The 24,078-nt window shown below is 45.0% G+C and overlaps 1 protein-coding gene across 1 annotated transcript in view; it reads right to left on the reverse strand.

Annotated features, from left to right (window-relative positions):
- Positions 1–24,078, reverse strand: part of LOC130366750 (uncharacterized) — a 50,348-nt gene that overhangs the window by 17,972 nt on the left and 8,298 nt on the right. Inside the window, exon 2 of the mRNA XM_056569078.1 lies at positions 17,553–17,942. Coding sequence (XP_056425053.1) covers positions 17,553–17,942 — 390 coding nt within the window. The remainder of the gene's footprint in view (positions 1–17,552; positions 17,943–24,078) is intronic.

The following is a 24,078-nucleotide window of genomic DNA, read 5'->3' on the forward strand; positions in this document are numbered from 1 at the left end:
CTGCAAATAAATTCGGTCCGAACCAAATTTTTTCAGAAAATTCGCCGAATCGCCCATACCTAATTTTTCAGAAATTTGCTCATCTCTAATGATCTTGGTAAGATTATTAGGACAGATAAAAGCAGAGATATTTGATCTTCCTCTATATTTGTTTCAAGTAATTTTTATACATTTTTTTCAGGAATATAAACATATTTCATCATCACTACATCATGCCCCTCTTGTTACATCATGTGTAAAATTAACAAGGGAATTGTTAAAGAAAACAACAAATAAGTCCACAGTTTGGGAAGCAGTGAGCATACTAAATTTGCAATTTAATAGTAGATAGATCAAAAGGAGTATTGTTGAGCGCAAATACTCAAAATGCAATTTTTACCACGAATATCGTCACCTCACGATTTTGTGAATATTTAGAATATAGTGATATATATTCGTTAAGACGAATATTTTTTTATGTGAATTTATGCAAATATTTATGCGAATATCGGCACTTCCAGACTGGACACTGATCCCTCCCTTCTTTTAGGTGAAAAATATAATTGCGCATGCGCACCATGCAAATTTTATTACGAACTTTCGAATGGAAAAAAAACAGAAGGAACATAGCGAATATGCGAATTTCGGGAACATAGGATGAATATTTGTCCATATATTCGCAAAATACTGCGAATTCAAACATGGCCCCTACTGCTCATCACTTAAAAGGAGATGATATTGTTTAAACATCAGCATATTTCTAGTAACATCAGTAAAAGTTAAAGCTTATAGGATAAACACCATGGCCCAGATTTATCAAACTAAGACAGAGAAATAAAGGGGTGATTGTCCCACAAGAACCAATCACAGCTCAGCTAGCAAGCTGTGGTAAAGTGAAAGCTGAGCTGTGATTGGTTACTGTAAGAAAATGACGAAATTTTTTCTCACACAGCCGCTCTCACTCCTCCAGGTATGTAAAGTCATGAGCATAGTTAAGTACACATGTATGAATAGGTAAATGGGTAAGTAAAAATGAGTGTTGGTTTTGGGAATTCATAATCACATCACTAGCTTGATTATTACTGTGATAATAGAGATAAACATAATTTTTGTCTCTCACTTACTTACTCATAGGTATTAAATAAGGATTTGGAGTCATGATGGTTAACACGGGTTTAGCTGATAAGCCTTGAAAATAGGATGGGTATATCCAATAGTTAAAGCAAATCAGTATCACCCGCACTGACCTGTCATACAAGCTTGTAGTCCGGGTGATACTGATCAAAATTATACTTACGGCATCCGAAACCGCCACGCCGTTCCGCTGTTATTGCTTGTTTTCGGGGCATGGGCGGAGCTTGGTCCCGAGCTCCGGGCACTCTGACATAATCTTAGGCTGGGCGGGAGCTCTGCCCTGCTCATCCATATGCATAACCCCCTCCCTGCATGTGCGGCCGGGCTACTGTATGGCGCATGTGCCGCTCAGTAGCATGGCTGCACAAGGAGGGGTTATGCATATCGATAAGTAGGGCGGAGAACCCGCCCGGCCGAAGATTGTGTCAGAGCGGCCAGAGCTCGGGTCCAAGCTCCACCCATACCCCACGGACCTAATTTGCATACCCCGAAAACATGCATACCCTGATAACGGTGGAACGGCGAGGCGGGTCCGGACGCCGTAAGTATCATTTCGATGAGTATCACCCGCACTACAAGCCTGAATAACAGGTCAGTGTGGGTGATACTGATGACAGATTTGCTTTAATCGTCCTCTATATTTGAATAGGAAGAACTTGAAATCACGTTTCCTGTGTGGGAAATTTACTTACTGGCCATATGTAGACCAATATATGGCGGGTTGATACTCAAGTTAATTCCTATAGGTCACCTAAGTGACCCAAAAGTACCCAATTTCCCATATATTCCCAAAAACTTTATTATTAAATCTTAATTTAGCACACATTAATTTAAAAATTGCAGTGTTTTTCCGCTCCTAAGGTAATAGCTGCTATACAGCACTCTCCGTATTTTTGATCGGTGTACACCTGCAGCGTGTACAGCCAATGTAGGAGCTAACACTGATATTTAAAATCAAAGCTCAGCCCCCCCCTGTTTTTTTTCCATTCGAAAGTTCGTAATAAAATTTGCATGGTGCGCATGCGCAATTATATTTTTCACCTAAAAGAAGGGAGGGATCAGTGTCCAGTCTGGAAGTGCCGATATTCGCATAAATATTTGCATAAATTCACATAAAAAAATATTTGTTTTAACGAATATATATCACTATATTCTAAATATTCACAAAATCGTGAGGTGACGATATTCGTGGTAAAAATTGCATTTTGAGTATTTGCGCTCAACAATACTCCTTTTGATCTATCTACTATTAAATTGCAAATTTAGTATGCTCACTGCTTCCCAAACTGTGGACTTATTTGTTGTTTTCTTTAACAATTCCCTTGTTAATTTTACACATGATGTAACAAGAGGGGCATGATGTAGTGATGATGAAATATGTTTATACTCCTGAAAAAAATGTATAAAAATTACTTGAAACAAATATAGAGGAAGATCAAATATCTCTGCTTTTATCTGTCCTAATAATCTTACCAAGATCATTAGAGATGAGCAAATTTCTGAAAAATTAGGTATGGGCGATTCGGCGAATTTTCCGAAAAAATTTGGTTCGGACCGAATTTATTCGCAGTCAATTGCTATTAACCCCTTAAGGACGGGGGTTTTTCCGTTTTTGCATTTTCATTTTTTGCTCCTTGCCTTTAAAAAAATCACAACTCTTTCAATTTTGCACCTAAAAATCCATATGATTGCTTAATTTTTGTGCCACCAATTCTACTTTGTAATGACGTCAGTCATTTTGCCCAAAAATCTACAGTGAAACGGAAAAAAAAATCATTGTGAGACCAAATTGAAAAAAAAAACGCCATTTAGTAACTTTTGGGGCTTTCGTTTCTACGTAGTACATTTTTCGGTAAATATGACACCTTATCTTTATTTTGTAGGTCCATACGATTAAAATGATACCCTACTTATATAGGTTTGATTTTATCGTACTTCTGGAAAAAATCATAACTTCATGCAGGAAAATTAATACGTTTAAAATTGTCATCTTCTGACCCCTATAACTTTTTTATTTTTCCGCGTATGGGGCGTTAAGAGGGCTCATTTTTTTGTGCCGTGATCTGAAATTTTTAACGGTACTGTTTTTGCATTGATAGGACTTATTAAGCATTTTTTCATGATATAAAAAGTGACCAAAAATGCACTATTTTTTGGAATTTTTTTTTGCATACGCCATTGACCGTGTGGTTTAATTAATGATATATTTTTATAATTCGGACCTTTCAGCACGCGGCAATACCATATATGTTCATTTTTATTTACACTGTGTTTTTTTATTGGGGGGGGGGTGATTCAAACTTTTAATAGGGGAGGGGTTAAATGATCTTTATTCACTTTTTTTTCCACTTTTTTTGCAGGTTTATAGCTCCCATAAGGACCTATAACACTGCACACACTGATCTTTAAAATTGATCACTGGTTTCTCATAGGAAACCAGTGATCAATGATTCTGCCGCTTGACTGCTCATGCCTGAATCTCAGGCACTGAGCAGTCATTCGGCGATCGGACAGCGAGGAGGCAGGTAGGGACCCTCCTGCTGTCCTGTAAGCTGATCGGGATGCCGCAATTTCGCCACTGCTATCCCGAACAGCCCACTGAGCTAACCGGCATGGTTTCACTTTAGACTAAAGGGTTAATAGCGCGCGGCACCCCGATCAATGCCGCGTGCTATTAGCCACGGGTCCCGGCCGTTGTTAGAGGCTGGGCCCGACCCGCTATGACGCCGTGGCCCCGTGTTATAGATCGGTACGTCATGTGTCCTTAAGGGGTTAAAAACAGCTATTTCTGGCCTACAGAGAGGCTCAATAGGGGGTGTAGAACACTTTGCCTTGTCCTAACACACATATGGAGTGTGCTGCGTTAGTGAAATAATACTGTTATTCAGTATGACATGCAGATTACAGGCATCACTATTAGAATCACTGCCGCAGAGCGTCTGGATGTGGCAGATTTTTAATGTAATTTTTATTCAATTTAATTTTAATTTATTGAAATTTTTTGATTACCCATTCTGGTGAGCATCGAGCTGGCAGTCCTCCGCAAGGCGACCTACCGCCTGTTCCAGCCCCTACCTCTCAGTGCCCCCCTGAATGTGAAAGTGTGAATGCTTCATTTAATGAGTTATGGTTTATTGTTATCGCTCCAAGCTTAGTTTCATTGAATTCTTGTGATAATTCTATGTGATAATGACGTAGACGACCATAGGGCCTCAGTCTTGAATTTAAGAGGTATAATACATTCCCAAGTTTAATGTCCTGGCGTTTACTTTGAATTAATACTGTATGACCACAAAATCCAATCTAACAAGGAGTCACATGGCGGCACAATGGCAGAGCCTAAATGTGGCAGCAGCACGAGAACACCATAATCTGGCAGAATGACACAGCCTGGAATTGGCAGCAGCAAGAGGAGACCATATAGTGGCTGTATGACACAGCCTGGAGTTGGCGGTAGCATGAGGAGACCATAGGACCTCACAATTGCTAAGATTAAAAGATGAATTTTCAAATTTAAATTAAAGTTTCATGGTAGCTAGTGCTACCATAAAAATTTTGAGGTAAGGTCCCAGCAGCATAAGAAGACCATATAGTGGCTGAATAACACAGCCTTGAGGCGGTGGAAGCATGAGGAGACCATATAGTGTCTGAATGGCAAAACCTGAAGTTTGCGGCAGAATGAGGAGAGCATATAGTGGCTGAATGGCACAGCCTGGAGTTGGTGGCAGCATGATGAGAACATATAACGTTCAGGTCCTGCTCCAGGTTTACCTGCTAGTAATGAGTGGTGGGTGAAAAAAGGTACTCATCAGCGACTGTAGACTCAGGCTGCTGCTCATTGAGCTGGTACTGCTTCTGCCACCCCACCCCTCCCCAGCAGCCATGGCAGTGGAAGGGGAGTGCAGAGGGCCCCCCGAGTCACACCTGCGAGAGGATGGGCGATGGTGCCGATAGGCATTGGCCAACTGACTACTGTGATGACTTGCTCTTGCAGATAGGTGCTGTTGCAGTACAGAGGCAAGGAAACAGTACTTTTCATATCAAAGTTCCATGTTTTATTCACACTTGGTAAACAGCTAAAACAGTCTTAGATGCAGTTCAAAGAAAAACGTAACAAAAGTCCCCCTGTATTCCTTAGGTGTTTGTTCACACCTGAGACCATGCCATGTGGCATCAAGCAAGTCTTTTCCAGGCCTCCAGGCAGGCTTCTCACCAATTTCAAAACTCTCAGGGAAGAACTCCACTCTCAGCTCTCTCTGGCAGTGTGGGCTGCAACTAGCAAATCCCCCTCAGCTGGTGAAGCAGGCTGCCTTTAAGACCAACAAAAGGCGGTCTGGATTGTGGTGAATGATCCCCACCCTACACTTGACCGTTGCCAGTAAGAGCCATCCCGGATTGGCCACAGTGTCAATCTGCATTGCAGCGCAGACACAGAATAAATACCGTCTCTTACTTCACCAAGACCAGGAGACTTGGTGACACATATCACCCATCAACCACCATGCCTTTCACCTTCTCACACTATGTAGGATGTCTCTGTAGTAGGTTTAGTGTGTCCTCCCTCTCAGTGGGTGTAAAAAAGGCCCCCATTTTGTGCCGAAGAGAAGGTCATATAAGGTTGAGAACCAGAAGTCATCCCGATGCCGAATGGTGACAATTCGGCGGTCACTACGCAAGCAACTAAGCATGCATCGTGCCATTTGTGCAAGTGATTTGTAGGGACTCCCTGCCTCCATCTCCACTGCATACTACCACAGTGTGTCTGGGTCCTCTGTCTCGCCTTCCTCATAACAATCTAGCTCCTCTGGCTGCTCCGTCTCTCCTGTCAGATGACTAGAAAAACCCACCCATTTCGTGAAACCTAAACTGAGCTCCACTAAAATCAAGGAATATCCAGCGCGATGGGATGCAAACAGGAATCTTTATTTCGGACACATGGTCAGCACATAAAACCAACGCATGCCATGATTAAGGGTCCTGTCTGACCCGAAACGCATTGGTTTTATGTGCTGACCATGTGTCCGAAATAAAGATTCCTGTTTGCATCCCATTGCGCTGGATATTCCTTGCTTCTGCTACTATTGAGACCGGAGGCACTACCGGTTAGTCCGGGCGAGGTGTGGGAGACGCTGCGGAGGTGAGCCGTCTAATCTGCTTGGAAACTGTGCTCCACTGTGCCCCTCCCCCTCCTTCTCCAGTTCAGCCCCCACAGGGCTCATGTGGCCATGAGATGTAAGCACCACGTCTCCAGTGCCCTGACCAGCCATTGTTGCAACACGTGTTGTAGGAAATGAAGCAGTGGAATGATGTTGTTCATCCCATAATCCTGGCGATTTACTAATAATGTGGCTTCCTCAAAGGGCCTGAGCAAACGGCAGGTGTCACGTATGAGCTGCCACTGGTTGACATTGAAGTTACACAGGAAAGTAGTCCCCCTATCCACTTGGATAATCAAGAAATCGGTGATGGCTTTTCTCTGTTTGTATAGTCAGTCCAACATATGGAGGGTGGAATTCCAACGTGTGGCAATGTCGCAAATCAAACTATGTTGGGGGATACCGTTCTGACGCTGCAGCTTAAGGAAGGTGTGCTTTGCGATTTACAAGTGGCTGAAGAGCATGCAAAGTTTCCTTCCCATTGTTAGGATGTCTTGCAAATGGGAGGAACTTCAGGAACCGCTTGACAACCAGATTGAACACGTGTGCCATGCAGGGCTCATGGCTCAGCCTTCCAAGTCGACAAGATGATCTTCCCGTTTTCAATCACCATGGTTCCCATTTCCAGTTTTTGTGGAGTAAGCCATGCTCCGATTTCTTTATGAATGACTTTTAGCAGTTCCTCCCCTGTGTGACTCCGTTCGCCAACGCAAACCATGTGAAGAACACTGTGACACTGCCGTGCCCTGCACACATGGTATGCTGGAGGGGCATTGAGACTTGTCCGTACAGTGGAGGACTTGTCCACGGTGGAGGATGAGGAGGTGGAGTAAAACACTGTCACAGGACCAACGGCCTGAGAGCATGAAGGAGGAAGCAGCGTGACCTGTCCAAGTTTGTGTTGTGGCTGTGCAGGAACCACATTTACCCACTCGGCCATGAAGGAAATGTATTGTAGTTACAGCTCCACACGTCGGTGCTGCTGTGCATTTTGGTACACACCAACAGGCTCAAGGACATGGCTGCGTGGATGGTTGGCGGAATGGGAGTGGGAGGAGAAGGAGCATCTGGAGCGACAGAAGGAGGGTATGACACACAGCTCCCTTCGGCTGAGGTGGTGTAGCCTTGGCTGGCTGAAAGAGGGAGTGGCGTAAACGTCACTGATGTCATCCTCAAGTTTCTCAACAGTGTCTGCTTCAGGACCCTGAACACTTGCAGCAACACCTCCTACGTCACTCTCCTCATCACTACTTGCCCGCCTAGTGAGGGAAGCGGCGCATGTCTCCTCCACTTCTTGCTGGGCAGTAGCTGCTTAATGTCCTCTATTAGATAGTCCTCACTGAATAGTGGAGCTGAACCCACAGCATGAGATACTTCTGTAGGGGAGGGAACAGCATAGGACAGAGGCAATGGGAGGACAGGGACTGCTCCCAGGCCATGCCAACTGAGAGTTGTGTCTGAGGAACCCACCGACTGTTGACTGGTGGTGTCAAATGTCACTTGTGATGAAGTGGATGGCCGTCTTAACAAATCGATGACTGCAGATGGGTTGCTGGTTGAGACATGACCGCTAACTGATACTGGGAGATAAGGTAACTCGCCCCTAGTCTGCTGCGACCTCTGCCTGCGCCTGATGAATTTAGGCCTCTGCCACTCCTCTGTGCACATCCTGGCACTTATCTGCCTGACAAACTTAGAGCGTATGAGGGGAGTACAATACGTTTAACTACGCTTAAAACAGTATTAGTCTAGAACTTTTGCCTGGCCTTTACAGTAACTAGGCCCCTAAGACTTTATCAGGAACAAAATGGTACAACACTTAGATGTACGTATGTGGTATGCACTTATGGGTGCAGAAAAATGCGCTACAGTACGCTTAAAAAAGTATGTGTACAACACCAGCCGGTGAGTACTTTTGGCTGTCCATTCACAGTATCTAGGCCCTTAAGACTATCAGGTACAAAATAGTACAACACTTAGATGTACCTATTTGGTAAGCACCTATGAGGGCAGAAAAATGTGCTACAGTACGCTTAACCCCTTAAGGACTTCGTTTTTTCCTCCTTACCTTTAAAAAATCATAACCCTTTCAATTTTGCACCTAAAAATCCATATGATGGCTTATTTTTTGTGCCACCAATTCAACTTTGATGTGACATCAGTCATTTTACCCAAAAATCTACTTCGAAATGGAAAAAAAATAATTTGCGACAAAATTGAAGATTTTCTTTTATTTTCGGTAAGAAATGACACCTTCTCTTTATTCTGTAGGTCTATACGATTAAAATGATCCCCTACTTATATAGGTTTGATTTTGTCGCACTTCTGAAAAAAATCATAACTACATGCTGGAAAATGTATACGTTTAAAATTGTCATCTTCTGACCCCTATAACTTTTTATTTTTCCACGTAAGGGGCAGTTTGATGGCTCATTTTTTTGTGCCGTGAACTGAAGTTTTTAGTGGTACCACTTTTGTATTGATCGGACTTTTTGATCGCTTTTTATTTATTTTTTCATGATATGAAAAGTGACCAAAAATATGCTTTTTTGGACTTTGGAATTTGTTTGCCCGTGCGCCATTGACCGTGCGGTTTAATTAACAATATATTTTTATATTTCGGACATTTCCACACGTGGCGATACCACATATGTTCATTTTTATTTACACAGTTTTTTTTTTTAAATGGGAAAAGGGGGATGATTCAAACTTTTATTAGGGAAGGGGTTAAATGATTCTTATTAACTTTTTTTTTCAATGTTATAGGAGAATATAACACTGCACACACTGATCTCTTATACTGATCAATGATTCTGCCGCTTGACTGCTCATGCCTGGATCTCAGGCAGTGAGCAGTCTTTCGGCGATCGGACAACAGGAGGCAAGGTAAGGGTCCTAGAGCTGTTCGGGATGCCGCAATTTCGCCGTGGAGATCCCCTGAGCTAACCGGCAAAATTTTACTTTCACTTTAGACACAGTGTTCAACTTTGAACGCCACGTCTACAGGGTTAATAGCGAGCGGCACCGGGTTAGTGCTGCGGCGCCGCATTATAGCACGGGAGCGGACTCAGGACGTACAGGTACACCCTGAGTCCTTAAGGAGTTAAAAAAAGTTTGTGTGCACAACACCAGCAGTAGACACCAGTGCTGCAGCACACAGTCGCTGTGTACTACACCCAAAATTGCTCTCTCAATCTCAATCCCTTCCCTATTATTGATTGAGCTGAATCGCTGCTTTTCTTCTTTACAACACACTGCTCTCTGATCCTCTCTATAATAGAATGCTGTAGACAGTGACTGGGAGGTGGATTGCTGCAGTAAAAATGCTTTTCTGTGACAAACAAACTGCTCTCTGTCCAACAGAACGCTGACTTGACTAGGAGGTAAATCGCTGCTGCAAAAAAGCTTTTCTGTGTAACACACAGGGCTGTCTGTCCCTATCTATCTCTCTGCAGTGTTGCCCCATGTCCCCACATGTGGATCCACCATTTTAGATGCCCTGGAGCCTGGACCGCACTAAATGGAGTTTAATGAAGCGATTCACGTGATTGAATCGCAGCGATATTCGCATTGGTGCTAATCGAATATTTTCTGAAATTTGTAACGAATTCGGAAATAATCAGATTTGATTCGTAATATGTAGGAAATAGTCCAGAATTGGGCAGAAGTATATCAAATTTCTTCCATGTTTGTATCCTTAGATGGATTTGCCCATTCTTAGAGTCATGTGATTTGTAGCTGGTTAGAAGGGGGCGGAGTGTATTTAGTATTCCATGTTGATGTCTATGATTAGATATTGCCCATCTTGATATCATAAGGTTTCCTCTGGACACTGTGGTATGTAACCTTTTTCCTATATGATATCCTAACCTAGCAGCATTTTTCGTCATATAGGACGCACCGGCGTATAAGACGCACCCAATTTTTAGGGGCAAAATCTAAAAAAATAAAGATTTTGAACCCAATAGTGGTCTTCAACCTGCGGACCTCCAGATGTTGCAAAACTACAACTCCCAGCATGCCCGGACAGCCGTTGGCTGTCCGGGCATGCTGGGAGTTGTAGTTTTGCAACATCTGGAAGTCCGCAGATTGAAGACCACTGCATAGGAGGTAATACTCACGTGTCCCCACCGCTCCGGACCCGTCACCGCTGCCCTGGATGTCGCTCCATCGCTGTCGCCGTGTCCCCGTCGCTCCGGAACGTCTCTGCTGCCGGCCGGGTATCCTCGCTCTCCGTCGCCGCCATCACGTCGTTACGCACGCCGACGTGATGACGAGGAAGGAGAGCGCCGGCCATACAGGGGATCCCTGAACGGAGAAGACATCGAGGAGGCAGGTAAGGTCCCTCCCGTAGTCCTGTAAGCACTAACCCGGCTATTCAGTCGGGCTGTTCGGGACCGCCGCGGTGATATCGCGGCGGTCCCGAACAGCCCGATTGAACAGCCGGGTTAGTGTCACTTTCGCTTCAGATGCGGCAGTCAGCTTTGATCGCCGCGTCTGAAGGGTAAATACAGGGCATCACCGCGATCGGTGATGTCCTGTATTAGCCACGGGTCCCGGCCGTTGATGGCCGCAGGGACCGCCGCGATAGGGGTGTATTCGCCATATAAGATGCACCGACTTTTTCCCCCCACTTTTTCCCCCCATTGTTCTACTATATGCAGTCAACTAATAAGCTTGTGATGCTTTATTACTAATATCTTGATAATTATATCTAATTGATATTCTTGCATATTGCATTGTGTTTTTTTTACTCATTTATGTTTATAACCTTATAACCAATAAATCTGCATACTTTTGTAATACCTTTTGTTTATTGTTATTTTTTTTGCAATACTACATCCTTAGCGTCAATGTCTTTTCATCAAAAAGAACTTAATATCTGAGGAAATAGTCAGACTCAGATGTGAATTGTATTGATTAGATTTGTCTACAATTCCCCAGGTCATAATTTTGGTATTTTTTGATAATTTTCGCAAGTTTTTTCCCATCATTAACCCCTTAAGGACCAGGCCATTTTATACCTTAAGGACCGGAGCGTTTTTTGCAATTCTGACCACTGTCACTTTAAACATTCATAACTCTGGAATGCTTTTAGTTATCATTCTGATTCCGAGATTGTTTTTTCGTGACATATTCTACTTTAACTTAGTGGTAAAATTTTATGGTAACTTGCATCCTTTCTTGGGGAAAAATCCCAAAATTTGATGAAAAAAATGAAAATTTAGCATTTTTCTAACTTTGAAGCTCTCTGCTTGTAAGGAAAATGGATATTCAAAATAAAACATTTTTGGGTTCACATATACAATATGTCTACTTTATGTTTGCATCATAAAATTTATGAGTTTTTACTTTTGGAAGACACCAGAGGGCTTCAAAGTTCAGCATCAATTTGGAAATTTTTCACAAAATTTTCAAACTCGCTATTTTTCATGGACCAGTTCAGGTTTGAAGTGGATTTGAAGGGTCTTCATATTAGAAATACCCCATAAATGACCCCATTATAAAAACTACACCCCCCAAAGTATTCAAAATGACATTCAATAAGTGTATTAACCCTTTAGGTGTTTCACAGGAATAGCAGAAAAGTGAAGGAGAAAATTCACAATCTTCATTTTTTACACTCGCATGTTCTTGTAGACCCAATTTTTCAATTTTTGCAAGGGGTAAAAAGGAGAAAATTTTTACTTGTATTTGAAACCCAATTTCTCTCGAGTAAGCACATACCTCATATGTCTATGTTAATTTTTCGGTGGGCGCAGTAGAGGGCTCAGAAGGGAAGGAGCGACAAATGGTTTTTGGGGGGCATGCCGCATTTAGGAAGCCCCTATGGTGCCAGGACAGCAAAAAAAACCACATGGCATACCATTTTGGAAACTAGACCCCTCAGGGAACGTAACAAGGGGTAAAGTGAACCTTAATACCCCACAGGTGATTCACGACTTTTGCATATGTAAAAAAAAAAAAAAAAATGTTTTACCTAAAATGCTTGGTTTCCCAAAAATGTTACATTTTTAAAAAGGATAATAGCAGAAAATACCCCCCAAAATTTGAAGCCCAATTTCTCCCGATTCCGAAAACACCCCATATGGGGGTGAAAAGTGCTCTGCTGGCGCACTACAGGTCTCAGAAGAGAAGGAGTCACATTTGGCTTTTTGAAAGCAAATTTTGCTCTGGGGGCATGCCGCATTTAGGAAGCCCCTATGGTGCCAGAACCGCAAAAAAAAAACCACATGGCATACCATTTTGGAAACCAGACCCCTCGGGGAACGTAAAAAGGGGTAAAGTGAACCTTAATACCCTACAGGTGTTTCACGACTTTTGCATATGTTAAAAAAAAAATGTTTTTTACCTAAAATGCTTGGTTTCCCAAAATTTTTACATTTTTAAAAAGGGTAATAGCAGAAAATACCCCCCAAAATTTGAAGCCCAATTTCTCCCGATTCAGAAAACACCCCATATGGGGGTGAGAAGTGCTCTGCTGGCGCACTACAGGTCTCAGAAGAGAAGGAGTCACATTTGGCTTTTTGAAAGCGAATTTTGCTCTGGGGGCATGTCACCTTTAGGAAGCCCCTATGGTGCCAGGACAGCAAAAAAAAAACACATGGCATATCATTTTGGAAACTAGACCCCTCGGGGAACGTAACAAGGGGTAATGTGAACCTTAATACCCCACAGGTGATTCACAACTTTTGCATATGTAAAAAAAAAATAATAATTTTTACCTAAAATGTTGGTTTCCCAAAAATTTTAGATTTTTAAAAAGGGTAATAGCAGAAAATACCCCCCATAATTTGTAACACAATTTCTCCCGAGTACGGCGATACCCCATATGTGACCCTAAACTGTTGCCTTGAAATACGACAGGGCTCCAAAGTGAGAGCGCCATGCGCATTTGAGGCCTAAATTAGGGATTGCATAGGGGTGGACATAGGGTTATTCTACGCCAGTGATTCCCAAATAGGGTGCCTCCAGCTGTTGTAAAAGTCCCAGCATGCCTGGACAGTCAGTGGCTGTCTGGTAATACTGGGAGTAGTTGTTTTGCAACAGCTGGAGGCTCCGTTTTGGAAACAGTGGCGTACCAGACGTTTTTCATTTTTATTGGGGAGGGGAGGGGGGCTGTGTAGGGGTATGTGTATATGTAGTGTTTTTTACTTTTTATTTTATTTTGTGTTAGTGTAGTGTTTTTAGCGTACAGTCGTACGGGCGGGGGGTTCACAGTAGTTTCTCGCTGGCAGTTTGAGCAGCGGCAGAAAATTTGCCTCAGCTCAAACTTGCAGCCGGATACTTACTGTAATCCTCCGCCCATGTGAGTGTACCCTGTACGTTCACATTGGGGGGGGGGGGGGAACATCCAGCTGTTGCAAAACTACAACTCCCAGCATGTACGGTCTATCAGTGCATGCTGGGAGTTGTAGTTTTGCAACAGCTGGAGGCTCCGTTTTGGAAACGGTGGCGTACCAGACGTTTTTCATTTTTATTGTAGGGGTATGTGTATATGCAGTGTTTTTTTACTTTTTATTTTATTTTGTGTTAGTGTAGTGTAGTGTTTTTAGGGTACAGTCGCATGGGTGGGGGGTTCACAGTAGTTTCTCGCTGGCAGCTTGAGCTGCAGCAGAAAATTTGCTGCAGCTCAAACTTGCAGCCGGATACTTACTGTAATCCTCCGCCCATGTGAGTGTACCCTGTACATTCACATTGGGGGGGGGGAACATCCAGCTGTTGCAAAACTACAACTCCCAGCATGTAGAGGTCTATCAGTGCATGCTGGGAGTTGTAGTTTTGCAACAGCTGGAGACACACAGGTTGTGAAACACCGAGTTTGGCAACAAACTCAGTGTTTTGCAACCAGTGTGCCTTCAGCTGTTGCAAAAGCTACAACCCCCAGCATGTACGGACAGCGGAAGGGCATGCTGGGTGTTGTAGTTATGCAACAGCGGGAGGCATACTACTTTGGCTGGGGATGCTGGGGATTGTAGTTATGCAACAGCTGGAGACACACTGGTTTGCTACTTAACTCAGTGTGCCTTCAGCTGTTGCAAAACTACAACTCTCAGCAGTCACCGACAGCCAACGGGCATGCTGGGAGTTGTAGTTATGCAACCAGCAGATGCACCACTACAACTCCCAGCATGCACTTAAGCTGTTTGTGCAAGCTGGGAGTTGTAGTTACACAACAGCTGAAGGTACACTTTTCCATAGAAAGAATGTACCTCCAGCTGTTGCAAAACCATAAGTCCCAGCATGCCCATAAGTGCATGCTGGGAGTTGTGGTGGTCTGCCTCCTCCTGTTGCATAACTACAGCTCCCAGCATGCCCTTTTTGCATGCTGGGAGCTGTTGCTAAGCAACAGCAGGAGGCTGTCACTCACCTCCTGCTGATCGCCGCACAGGTCAGTCCCGCCGCCGCCGCGCCCTGATTGGTATTCCGGTATTCCGGCCGACGAATCAGGGCGATCGTGAGGTGGCACCAGTGCCACCTCACCCCTGCAGGCTCTGGCTGTTTGGGGCCGTCTCTGACGGCCCCGATCAGCCAGTAATTCCGGGTCACCGGGTCACTGGAGACCCGATTGACCCGGAATCGCCGCAGATCGCTGGACTGAATTGTCCAGCGATCTGCGGCCATCGCCGACATGGGGGGGCATAATGACCCCCCTGGGCGATATGCCGCGATGCCTGCTGAACGATTTCAGCAGGCATTGGGCTCCGGCTCCCCTCTGGCTAGCGGCAGGGGGCCGGGAAAGGACAGGACGTACTCCTACGTCCTCGGTCCTTAAGGACTCGGAAACGGGGGCGTAGGAGTACGTCCATTGTCCTTAAGGGGTTAATATTGTTTATGACCATAATTCATAACTGAGTTATTACCACACGACAATGTCTACACCCCCCCTCCCCCCATTTCATGTCTATTCCCCTCTAATATGGCACAGGGGTTTGGGTCAAATATAAAGAAAACTAATGTTAACCTTGCCCCAGTCCCTTGTTGGTCAACAGCTCCTGTTCTCATCTGAACGGTCCTGGTCAATACTATGTGTTTCCTTCACAGACAAGCAGCTGGTTGCAGGACCTTCCTGCTCAGCCAATCACTGGTCAAGACAGAACACTGCTGTGGTCAGTGATTGGCTAAGTGGGATGGTCTGACAGCAAGCTGCTTATCTGTAAAGAATAAAGCACAGAGGACCTCCTGGAGGAGAACAGGAGCTAATGCATCAAGATTTTTTTGTTTGCCCCACATTCTAGAACAATAATAGAGGTGATGCAGAGAACATGGGAGGTGTGTACAAGAAAATTATACTTACCATCCATGGACAAATGTGATATCTGAAATGGATTTGTGCTCTTTGCTTAATATGGAGGCTAAGGTGGTAATAGCTACAAACCTGTAATTCTCCCCTTCACATGCAGGGTGATATATATATATAAAAGGAGCAATGAGTCTCCTCCTCCTGCAGGGTGATATATATATAAAAGGAGCAATGAGTCTCCTCCTCCAGCAGGGTGATATATATATATATAAAAGGAGCTATGAGTCTCCTCCTCCTGCAGGGTGATATATATAGAAGGAGCTATGAGTCTCCTCCTCCTGCAGGGTGATATATATATATATAGAATGAGCAATAAGTCTCCTCCTCCTACAGGGTGATATATATAGAAGGAGCTACGAGTCTCCTCCTCCTGCAGGGTGATATGTATATAGAAGGAGCTATGAGTCTCCTCCTCCTGCAGGGTGATACATATAGAAGGGGCTATGAGTCTCCTCCTCCTGCAGGGTGATATATATAGAAGGAGCGATGAGTATCCTCCTCCTGCAGGGTGATATATATATATATAGAAGGAGCTATGAGTCTCCTCCTCCTGCAGGGTGATACATATAGAAGGGGCTATGAGTCTCCTCCTCCTGCAGGGTGATACATATAGAAGGAGCTATGAGTCTCCTCCTCCTGCAGGGTGATACATATAGAAGGATATATGAGTCTCCTCCTCCTGCAGGGTGATATATATAGAAGGATATATGAGTCTCCTCCTCCTGCAGGGTGATACATATAGAAGGGGCTATGAGTCTCCTCCTCCTGCAGGGTGATACATATAGAAGGGTAAATGAGTCTCCTCCTCCTGCAGGGTGATATATATAGAAGGAGCTTTGAGTCTCCTCCTCCTGCAGGGTGATATATATATAGAAGGAGCTATGAGTCTCCTCCTCCTGCAGGGTGATATATATATAGAAGGAGCTATGAGTCTCCTCCTCTTGCAGGGTGATATATATATAGAAGGAGCTATGAGACTCCTCCTCCTGCTTGGTGATATATATAGAAGGAGCTATGAGTCTCCTCCTCCTGCAGGGTGATATATATAGAAGGATATATGAGTCTCCTCCTCCTGCCGGGTGATACATATAGAAGGCGCTATGAGTCTCCTCCTCCTGCAGGGTGATATATATATAGAAGGAGCTATGAGTCTCCTCCTCCTGCAGGGTGATACATATAGAAGGCGCTATGAGTTTCCTTCTCCTGCAGGGTGATATATATAGAAGGATATATGAGTCTCCTCCTCCTGCAGGGTGATATATAGAGAAGGATCTATGAGTCTCCTCCTCCTGCAGGGTGATATATATAGAAGGATATATGAGTCTCCTCCTCCTGCAGGGTGATATATAGAGAAGGAGCTATGAGTCTCCTCCTCCTGCAGGGTGATATATATAGAAGGAGCTATGAGTCTCCTCCCCCTGCAGGGTGATATATATATAGAAGGATATATGAGTCTCCTCCTCCTGCAGGGTGATATATATAGAAGGAGCTATGAGTCTCCTCCTCCTGCAGGGTGATATATATAGAAGGCACTATGAGTCTCCTCCTCCTGCAGGGTGATATATATAGAAGGAGCTATGAGTCTCCTCCTCCTGCAGGGTGATATATATAGAAGGAGCTATGAGTCTCCTCTTCCTGCAGGGTGATATATATAGAAGGAGCTATGAGTCTCCTCCTCCTGCAGGGTGATATATATAGAAGGAGCTATGAGTCTCCTCCTCCTGCAGGGTGATATATATAGAAGGAGCTTTGAGTCTCCTCCTCCTGCAGGGTGATATATATAGAAGGAGCTATGAGTCTCCTCCTCCTGCAGGGTGATATAGATATGAGTCTCCTCCTCCTGCAGGGTGATATATATATAGAAGGAGCTATGAGTCTCCTCCTCCTGCAGGGTGATATATATAGAAGGAGCTATGAGTCTCCTCCTCCTATAGGGTGACACAGTGATCTATATAGAATAACATTAGTCAGTATTTTACCTTTGAACAGTATTTGTGTTCCGGGACGGTTGTGCCAGCCATCTATGTATTTAGACCCTTTATATATTTCTATTCTACAGCAGAACATGGGACCATCCGTCCTCCTTAGATTCCGGATTGTTATGGCTGTGGTTCCCTTTTCCTTATTTTTCTCCTCCGATGAGATTCTTCCTGTATAGTTTGTATGTATGGTGCCTTTTGTCTGGTTATATATGAATTCTCCGTTCCCACAACGTTCCAGCCCTCTTCTCCAGAACACTCTCACGTCTCCAGATCTGTACTCCTCTGGATAGGTGAAGTTACATGGAATAGTCACTGATCCCTTCTCCTCTACAATGATGGATCCTCGCTGTGCTGTACAGAATGTTTCTCCATCACCACTTCTTCCTCCTATAGAAATAAACAACTTATTATAATATCAGAGAACACAACATCTTCCTATAAACAATTCAGGCTCCAAAAACATCTTAGTGATCTTATACAGAGCCCTATTTGTCCTCAGTGTACAGGGCCCTGCTTGTCCTCAGTGTACAGAACCCTGCTTGTCCTCATTGCACATAGCCCTGCTTGTCCTCAGTGTACAGAACCCTTCTTGTCCTCAGTGTACAGAACTCTGCTTGTCCTCATTGCACATAGCCCTGCTTGTCCTCAGTGTACAGAGCCCTGCTTGTCCTCAGTGTACAGAACCCTTCTTGTCCTCATTGTACAGAGTCCTGCTTGTCCTCATTGCACATAGCCCTGCTTGTCCTCAGTGTACAGAGCCCTGCTTGTCCTCATTGCACATAGCCCTGCTTGTCCTCAGTGTACAGAACCCTGCTTGTTGTCAGTGTACAGAGCCCTGCTTGTCCTCAGTGTACAGAGCCCTGCTTGTCCTCAGTGTACAGAGCCCTGCTTGTCCTCAGTGTACAGAGCCCTGCTTGCCCTCAGTGAACAGAGCCCTGCTTGTCCTCAGTGTACAGAGCCCTGCTTGTCCTCAGTGTACAGAGCCCTGCTTGTCCTCAGTGTACAGAGCCCTGCTTGTCCTCAGTGTACAGAGCCCTGCTTGTCCTCAGTGTACAGAACCCTGCTTGTCCTCAGTGTACAGAACCCTGTTTGTTGTCAGTGTACAGAGCCCTGCTTGTCCTCAGTGTACAGAGCCCTGCTTGTCCTCAATGTACAGGGCCCTGCTTGTCCTCAATGTACAGAGCCCTTCTTGTCCTCAATGTACAGAGCCCTGCTTGTCCTCAGTGTACAGAACCCTGTTTGTCCTCAGTGTACAGAACCCTGTTTGTTGTCAGTGTACAGAGCCCCGCTTGTCCTCAGTGTACAGAGCCCTGCTTGTCCTCAGTGTACAGAGCCCTTCTTGTCCTCAGTGTACAGAGCCCTTCTTGTCCTCAGTGTACAGAGCCCTGCTTGTCCTCAGTGTACAGAGCCCTGCTTGTCCTCAGTGCACAGAGCCCTGCTTGTCCTCAGTGCACAGAGCCCTGCTTGTCCTCAGTGTACAGAGCCATGCTTGTATTCAGTGTACAGAGCCCTGCTTGTCCTCAGTGTACAGAGCCCTGCTTGTCCTCAGTGTACAGAGCCCTGTTTGTCCAGAGTGTACAGAGCCCTGCTTGTCCTGAGTGTACAGAGCCCTTCTTTTCCTGAGTGTACAGAGCCCTGCTTGTCCTCAGTGTACAGAGCCCTGCTTGTTCTCAGTGTACAGAGCCCTGCTTGTCCTCAGTGTATAGAGCCCTGCTTGTCCTCAGTATACAAAGCCCTGCTTTTCCTCAGTGTACAGAGCCCTGCTTGTCCTCAGTGTACAGAGCCCAGCTTGTCTTCAGTGTACAGAGCCCTGCTTGTCCTCTGTGTATATGTATATATATATATATATATATATATATATATATATATATATATTATAAAAGGTTTTTGTTAGCAACAGGTACACTTTAAGTAGTGATGCACAGCATGGCTACTAAACTCTTTTCTTTCTGGGCAGGAGGTATGCAATGTTTACCTCCTGTCCAACATGAGCATTACCCATGGCTGTATAGCTGGTGGCAAAGCTCAGCCTTATTTAGGGGGAGGGATTCACATCCCGTGCGCTGTATATTGTGTAAAATAATAGCACAATACAAGAGTGTACATTTATGTCTTGCATCCTCAATAACATCTATAACAGGTTTCCAAAAAAAAAAAAAACTATTATGGTAAAATACCATAATGATGCTGCCACATGTGAACAGAACTGCAAGTAGCATGTTGTAGAGCAGAAGGAGCTGAGCTGGTGATAGAAACAATACAGTAGAATCTGCAGGTAACATGTTATAGAGCAGGAGGAGCTGAGCTGGTGATATAAACAATAAAGTACAATCTGCAGGTAACATGTTATAGAGCAGGAGGAGCTGAGCAGATGATATATATGTACAAAACAATACACTCTGCAGACATCATGTTATAGAGCAGAAGGAGCTGAGCAGATGATATATACAATACAGTACAATCTGCAGGTATCATGTTATAGAGCAGGAGGAGCTGATCAGATGATATATACAATACAGTATAATCTGCAGTTATCATGTTATAGAGGAGGAAGAGCTGAGCAGATGATATATACAATACAGTACAATCTGCAGGTATCATGTTATAGAGCAGGAGAAGCTGAGCAGATGATATATACAATACAGTAAAACCTGCAGGTATCATATTATAGAGGAGGAAGAGCTGAGCAGATGATATATACAATACAGTACAATCTGCAGGTAACTTGTTATAGAGCAGGAGGAGCTGAGCAGGTGATATATACAATACAGTACAATCTGCCGGTATCATGTTATAGAGCAGGAGAAGTTGAGCAGATTATATATACAATACAGTACAATCTGCAGGTAACATGTTATAGAGCAGGAGGAGCTGAGCAGATGATATATACAATACAGTACAATCTGCAGGTAACTTGTTATAGAGCAGGAGGAGCTGAGCAGATTATATATACAATACAGTACAATCTGCCGGTATCATGTTACAGAGCCGGAGGAGTTGAGCAGATTATATATACAATACATACAATCTGCAGGTAACATGTTATAGAGCAGGAGGAGCTGAGCAGATGATATATACAATACAGTACAATCTGCAGGTAACTTGTTATAGAGCAGGAGGAGCTGAGCAGATTATATATACAATACAGTACAATCTGCTGGTATCATGTTATAGAGCCGGAGGAGTTGAGCAGATTATATATACAATACATACAATCTGCAGGTAACATGTTATAGAGCAGGAGGAGCTGAGCAGATGATATATACAATACTGTACAATCTGCAGGTAACATGTCATAGAGTAGGAGGAGCTGAGCAGATGATATATACAATGAATTGAATAAGAGTATTGCTATGAATGTTAATTTGCCCCAGACCACGGTAGACCTGTTGAGGAGTAATTTTCCTTGGTACTCCGCCCCTAGAAATCTTATCCCCTATCCAAAGAATAGGGGATTAGAAGTCTGATCACGGGGTCCCAGTGCTGGGGACCCCAAAATCGTCAGGTGAAGCACGGGTGGCTCGTGACTTCACAGCCGTGCCCCACTTGTGACTTCACGGCCGCACCCCCTCAATGTAAGTCTATGGGAGGGGGAGTGATGGCCATCACGCCCCCTCCCATTGACTTGCATTGAGGGGGCACTGCACTGAGAAACCGTGGAGACTCAAGTCCACTACATCACACCCAGGTGCTGATTACACCCTCTACTTTGTTTTGAATAGAGGGGGCATGGCCGGGATGTCACGAGGGGGGTGCGGCCGTGATGTCACGAGCCTCCGCCCCGCATTGCCAGTCATCTGGCATGGAGTGAAGTTCGCTACGTGAACCAAATGTCTGAGATGCCGCAGCCCAGATCGCGGGCTCCCTAGTGGCGGGACCCCATGATCAGACATCTTTGGGTAGGAGATAAGATGTCTAGGGGCGGAGTACCCCTTTAAATATTTGTGTGTGCGAGTTCCATCCACTCTTGCGGTCATGTTTTCCTTTAACTTCTCCCTTCTTTTAGTTATCATAACTGAGGACCTGGACAGGTGGCAGAGTAAACCTCTCTTGGATATGAAGAATTAATGTAATAAAAATTAATGCGTTCATACTATCCTGGTTTTCTTACCCAAAACCTATTTCCAAAAGATTAATTCGGTTTTCTCTAGGTTTTTGTGGGCCTCGCATAGTGAGACGGTTATTATACAGAAGCAAACTGTTAGGTGGAGTAGGTCTCCCAGAAAGCCCCTCCTATTATATAGCTTTGGTATTAACTAGAGTGATAGACGGTTTTCATCACTTTGCGACTAGACGCTGGATTGCCCTAAAAACTCATGCAGCCCAGCTTCCTCTTACGGCCTTTCCTTGTCTTACTCCACAAGCTTTACGGCAGACTCCAGTGGATTTCCCACTGTTTCTTCGTACACTTCGGGAGGTGTGTAAGTAATTTTTACCGAAAAACCAACTTTTCCTCTACTAAGGGCCCACTCACTCCCATCACGGGTAATAGTCCTTTCCCGCCAGATCTGAATTCACCACATTTTCACCCTTTTCACCCTTTACTTTCCGACACGTTTTAGACGGCTCGTCGCTCCAGCCTTTAGATTCTATTCCTATGTTATCCCAAATGACCTCGCTTCATACTTTAGAATAAGCTCAGCTGAAATTTTTTTTCATTAAGCATAAAGGTGCTCTGAATGTGACTAGAGATCTTACCTCTTTTGAGTTGCTATTTACGGCCTACCCTCCTCCCTTAACCACTTAAGGACCTAGGGCGTATGGATACGCCTTGACGTCCTGGTACTTAAGGACCCAGGGCGTATCCATACGCCCGTGGGAATTTCGGTCCCCGCCGCGCGCCGGGCGGGGACCGGGCCGGGGTGACTGCTGATATGAATCAGCAGGCACCCCGTGCAAATGCCCAGGGGGGACCCCCCCACCCCCCCCCCGTCGGCGATCGGCGCAAATCGCAAGTGAATTCACACTTGCGATTTGCGCCGATTCCGGGTCATACGGGTCTTTTGTGACCCGGTGACCCGGAATAGAAGGGGGATCGCGGTTGTCTAAGACACCCACGATCCCCCTGTAGGCATAGGAGTGAGGTGGCAGGGTTGCCACCCCTCCTATCCCTGCTATTGGTCTGCTAGCAGACCGGGGGCGGGGGGGTTAACTTTCGTTTTCCCCGTCCTGCCCTCCCACAATAGGCGGGGCAGAACGGGGAACCGAAGGGGACCGGGCACCGACGTCCACTTACCCGTCCGGAGGCTGCGGCGACGTTGCTCGGCGGGCGGCGTCACGTGCGTCTGAAGAGGACGGCTGCCGGGATCCTACGGAAGCCGGTAAGTAGATCTGGAGGGCTACAGTCTGAGACCGTGGTCTCTAACTGTAGCCCTCCAGATGTTGCAAAACTACAACTCCCAGCATGCCCAGACAGCTGTTTGGGCATGCTGGAATATGTAGTTTTGCAACAGCTGGAGGGCTGCAGTTTGAGACCACTATACAGTGGTCTCTAAACTATATCCCTCCAGATGTTGCAAAACTACAACTCCTAGCATGCCCACATAGCTGTTTGTTGTCTGGACATGCTGGGAGTTGTAGTTTTGCAACATCTGGAGGTCCACAGTTTGGAGATCACTGTGCAGTGGTCTAAAAACTGTAGCTCTCCAGATGTTGCAAAACTGCAATTCCCAGCATGCCCAGAAAGCAAACAGCTGTCTCGGCATGCTGGGAGTTGTAGTTGGGTACCTCCAGCTATTGCATAACTACATCTCCCAGCATGCCCTTCGGTGATTAGTACATGCTGGGAGTTGTAGTTTTGCAACAGCTGGAGGCACACTGGTTGGAAAATATTGAGTTAGGTAACAGAACCTAACTGAAGGTTTTCCAACCAGTGTGCCTCCAGCTGTTGCAAAACTACAACTCCCAGCATGCACGGTCTGTCAGTACATGCTGGGAGTTGTAGTTTTGAAACAGCTGGAGGTTTGCCCCCCCCATGTGAACGTACAGGGTACATTCACATAGGCGGGTTTACAGTAAATTTCCTGCTTCAAGTTTGGGCTGCGGCAAATTCTTTGCCGCAGTGCAAACTCCTAGCGGGAAATTCACTGTAACCTGCCAGTGTGAATGTACCCTAAAAACACTACACTACACTAACACCTAATAAAGGGTAAAACACTACATTTACACCCCTTACACTGCCCCCCCCCCAATAAACAATTTAAAACGTCTTGTATGGCAGGGTTTCCAAAACGGAGCCTCCAGCTGTTGCAAAACAACAACTCCCAGCATTTCTGGACAGCCACTGACTGTCCAGGCATGCTGGGAGTTTAGCAACAGCTGGAGGCACCCTGTTTGGGAATCACTGGCGTAGAATACCCCTATGTCCACCCCTATGCAATCCCTAATTTAGTCCTCAAATGCGCATGGTGCTCTCTTACTTCGGAGCCCTGTCGTATTTCAAGGCAACAGTTTAGGGACACATATGGGGTATCTCCGTACTCGGGAGAAATTACACTACAAATTTTGCGGGGCTTTTTTTCCT

This window comes from Hyla sarda, chromosome 4 (genome assembly GCF_029499605.1).
Source record: "Hyla sarda isolate aHylSar1 chromosome 4, aHylSar1.hap1, whole genome shotgun sequence".
NCBI classification, from domain to species: Eukaryota; Metazoa; Chordata; class Amphibia; order Anura; family Hylidae; genus Hyla; species Hyla sarda.